At 32.1% G+C, this 4,080-nt stretch overlaps 1 protein-coding gene across 1 annotated transcript; it reads right to left on the reverse strand.

The window, feature by feature from the left end:
* Positions 1-1,084: 1,084 nt before the first annotated feature.
* Positions 1,085-3,769, reverse strand: LOC145124974 (putative pectin methylesterase CGR2). The gene is made up of 7 exons (XM_079060456.1): positions 3,632-3,769; positions 3,040-3,178; positions 2,872-2,911; positions 2,757-2,789; positions 2,284-2,667; positions 2,115-2,170; positions 1,085-1,424 (listed from the first exon to the last, which is right to left on the reverse strand). The coding sequence occupies exons 2-7, from the start codon at positions 3,157-3,159 to the stop codon at positions 1,272-1,274; spliced, it is 786 nt and encodes a 261-aa protein (XP_078916582.1). The 5' UTR covers positions 3,160-3,178; positions 3,632-3,769; the 3' UTR covers positions 1,085-1,271.
* Positions 3,770-4,080: the final 311 nt, after the last annotated feature.

Raw genomic sequence — 4,080 nt, forward strand, 5'->3', positions numbered from 1 at the left:
TTAACCACCTTCCACATTGGTGTGCCACCTCAACAGGTTATCTGCTGAAATTGAAAAATAGAGGCAAGAAATGCAACACTTTACCGATTTTCATTGGTGTTTTAAAAGCTGGTTTGAACCGATCGGACCAGGAAACAGAGACGATAGCAGTTCAACAATAATTGGTGTTATGCCACGTTCTAGATTTGATTGAACCAAACAGTTTCTTCAAAAAAACGAGTTGAACCTGTGTGATAGAACCAGTAAAAAATTATTTGAACCGGTTTATTGGACGTGAATAGTTGGATTTTACATAGCCTATTAAAAAAACATTCCATTTCCAAATAAAATTAAATAGTTCGATCGATCAGGTTATCTAAAATATATACAACTCGAAGGTCGACACACACCACCGTCAGTTGTAGACCGGCGATTGAAGTTGAACCGGCTGAACCGACGGTCAAACCGGTCATCAGACCGATTCAACTAAAACCTCTTTTTAAAACATTGGTTTTCATGACTTTTTCATAATAAATAAATAAATGATATTAAAAAAAACAAGAAACAAAAAAAAAATAAGACTAAAACATAAACTATACCAAAATTTCAAAACTTTACCGGAGATTTCCCTTTTATAAATGATAATACGAAAGTAGAAAGACTAAAATGAAAATTTTAAACAAGTTCAACAACTGATACTAATGATAGATTAAACAAAATACAACGATTAAAATAAAACATCTAGAAAAATTCAATGACTAATTATAACTTTAACAATGTCATTCCATGTTGATATCATCAGCCACATCACTTACCGATGATAGGTTATCACGGGTTAAAGAGACTAAAATAAAAATAAATAAATCGGTAACTAATGATAGTTTAAACAAAATATATCGACTAAAATAAAACAAATGGTTCAGTGAGTGAAAATGACCTAAACCAAAGAATAATTAACAAAGTTCTCAAATTTATTATCAACATTTTACATGATACAATAGCTATAATAATTGCCCAAAGAAAATTGCTTCTAAGGCATTTCAGTTTTTACCAAAAGAATGAAAAAGTAGGCAACCAAAAGAACTCTTTAAGCAAACAGACTAAATTGACACTATTATCCAAAACTATATAAAAACATATCATATAAAGTTACAACAACTACATCATCTTGAATGATGCTAAACCAAAAATTTGCAATAAATATCAATTTCTTCTTCTTTTTAAGAACACATACAGAATGGTGTAATGTTTATAAACTTTTTAATAATAATTAAATAACCTTGAGGGGTGTTTTAAATGAATGATTTAAGGTGGAAAATCTGGCATGATGATTGATAGTGTTTTTCAGCTGCAGCTAATTCAAACTTCTTGATTGCATCTTCATTCTCTTCTATTCTGCTTTGAACAAAAAACCGAATCCACCAAGAAGCAGTTCGCAATTTTGCCTAATACAGAAAGGGCAAATATGTCATTTATATAAATAACTACATTTTTAAATGATGTCAAATTTTGTAAAAGGTTAGGATGTAAGGGGGAAATGTGTGTTTCTTTTTTACTTAACAGACTTTAATATATTAAGCACTTAAATTGAACATATATTTACAACAGTTTCTAAACAAAAGGGTAAAATGGTAATTTACTCAAAATCAGACGAATCACTTCGTCCAACACGTTGTTTGTTTCTTTCAGACTTAATGGACTTTAATATATTAAGCTAATCCATACACACATATATAGGGTTGTTTCTAAGCAAAAGGGTAAAACAGTCATTTACTAAAATTCTTGATTAAACAAAAGAGTAAAACGGTCATTTACTCAAAATCAGACAAATCATTTCATCCAACACGTTGTTTGTTTCTCTTCAACTTAATGGACTTAATAAATTAAGCTAATGAAGACACGCATATATAGGGGTGTTTCTAAACAAAAGGGTAAAACGGTCATTTACCAAAAATCTTGATGAAACAAAAGGGTAAAACGGTCATTTACTCGAAATCAGAAAAATCATTTCATCCAATGTGTTGCTTGTTTCTTTCTGACTTACTGGACTTAATATATTAAGCTAATGAAGACACACATATATAGGGGTGTTTCTAAACAAAAGGGTAAAATGGTCATTTACTAAAAAAGCTTACAGGGCGTCCAAATTTCGACAGCTCAGCAACTTTCAAACTCCGTTGCCCAGGATAACCTAAATCCAAAAAACAAATTACAATAAATAATCATAACAACAACATTACAACATAACAAAAGGGTAAAATGGTCATTTAGTAAAAAATAAAACTTATAGAAACATAATTTTACCTGAAAAAATAATAAATCCATCTGAAGAAACCCGAGCCAATTCCGGAAGTGTCTTATTAAGGTACTTTGGGGACAAATAATCCAATGCATCTGACACAATAACAAGTGAAAAAGATTTTGATCTATAAGGAAGAGAAAACTTGATATCAGCTACACGAACAATTCCTTTTCTTATAAGACTCTTGCAATTCGCATCACTATCATCCAAATCATATGGCTCCACACCCCATGCTTCTGTTTCTTTATCATCCCCTTCTTTTAATAAATTCCACACCACTGCACACGTGTCGGGTCCCACATGGAGGATTTTATGCATGCTCTCTCCATATGCTTTTTTCAGATATGGCAATGCTTGAAAGATTTCAGATGTGCATGATCCACCACCTTCATAAAACACAAGGAAATTGTTGTAAACAGATATTGTAATGTGAAACAAATGAAGTTTAGTTGTATCTTGAATGGTTTGTGTTTACCTTCAAGTCTATTAAAAGCAGCATTGTTTCCACCTGTCAAAACATAATATTAGTTTAGACTTTATATTAGCATCCACAAGTTTAAGTAACTATAATTATGAATATTGATAATAACCTGAACCACTGTAAAGATACCCAATTATCAGAAAAGCCCCCTGAAAAAATCAAAGAATTTGAACCAGTATCTTTAGGAAAGGGAAAATTAGGCCAAATGGAGATTAGCGCAACATGAATTCTTGGAAGAAATGAGAATATGTTTATGCAAAAGATTCAAATGATTTACCACTAGTACAAGCGCAATGGAAAGGATAGGTGATGGGCGTGATTTTGGGTGTAAAGATCCCATAAATGGAATGCTAGCTCCATCGCCCAATCTTCTAGATAAACCTGATGGTCTTCTCATTGTTATCGTTGTGATTGGCCTGCATATCAAAATGGATTTAGAGTTCTCAGAAGTCACATGATCCGAAACAATTTTGGATCTTAGAACATTGATATCTGTCTATATGGTTTTATCGTTGTTCGTATTTCGAAATTTCGAATGTTAGGGTTAACTCATTGTAATTATACACGCAAAGACTCCAATGATGATGAATATTCGAATTTAGCATAATTTTCCAATGCGATTAACTGTAATGTTAACTTCTATGTTCGCTTTACTTTTAGCAACACTATAGCATACAATCAATTCAAAGTATCAATAAACTAAAAACAAGCCCTTAGCGAAATCGTTCCGATCAAAAACAAAGAAATTGAATTTGTGATAGGTCTGGAAATGATACTATGTCAAAAACTTGACGTTGGAGGTTTAAATTTAAAAATGAACGAATCAGCAGTTAATAGGTCTCGTGTGTGCGAAGAAGACAAAGAGATACCTCTCAACTGAACAATGGAGAGAGCTTGGAGCTTCGGGATCTTTAGTTGAGCCTACCAGTGGTTCCGATCTGGATCTGTCTTTCTTTCAGTAAATGTAGAAAAAGAGGAAAGACTGTTGTGCATTCATAGTGACATATATATGCTACTTTACCTTATCCCTTCCCTCCCCTTCCACCTCGGGGCTGGGTTTAAAGAACTACAACAAAAAATCAATAATAAATAAATAAATGAAGAATATTAGCGATAGAAAATAACAATAATAGCCGTCTTTTAAAAAAATTCTATTAATCTTTTCAAAATTGGTTGAAATCTGCCGGTCCAATTGATTCGACCGAGAATTACGAAAAGAAAAATGTTTAGTTACCACATGTTTTATGGTTTTTCCTGGATTGGAACAAATTGTTCGAGTTTTATAAAAACTCAGTTGAACCGATTAAATTTAACAGTT

The sequence above is a fragment of the Lactuca virosa genome, chromosome 7 (assembly GCF_052849685.1).
Source record: "Lactuca virosa cultivar CGN04683 chromosome 7, Lactuca_virosa_CGN04683_v6, whole genome shotgun sequence".
NCBI lineage: Eukaryota > Viridiplantae > Streptophyta > Magnoliopsida > Asterales > Asteraceae > Lactuca > Lactuca virosa.

Excerpts from the sequence above, each read along its gene's own strand:
- LOC145124974 (XM_079060456.1), bottom strand. The coding sequence starts at position 3,159 with ATGAGAAGACCATCAGGTTTATCTAGAAGATTGGGCGATGGAGCTAGC. Across the intron at positions 2,668-2,756 it reads TGCTTTTAATAGACTTGAAG|GTGGTGGATCATGCACATCT; the intron begins GTAAACACAAAC and ends TGTTTTATGAAG. Across the intron at positions 1,425-2,114 it reads TGTCGAAATTTGGACGCCCT|GCAAAATTGCGAACTGCTTC; the intron begins GTAAGCTTTTTT and ends TTTCTGTATTAG.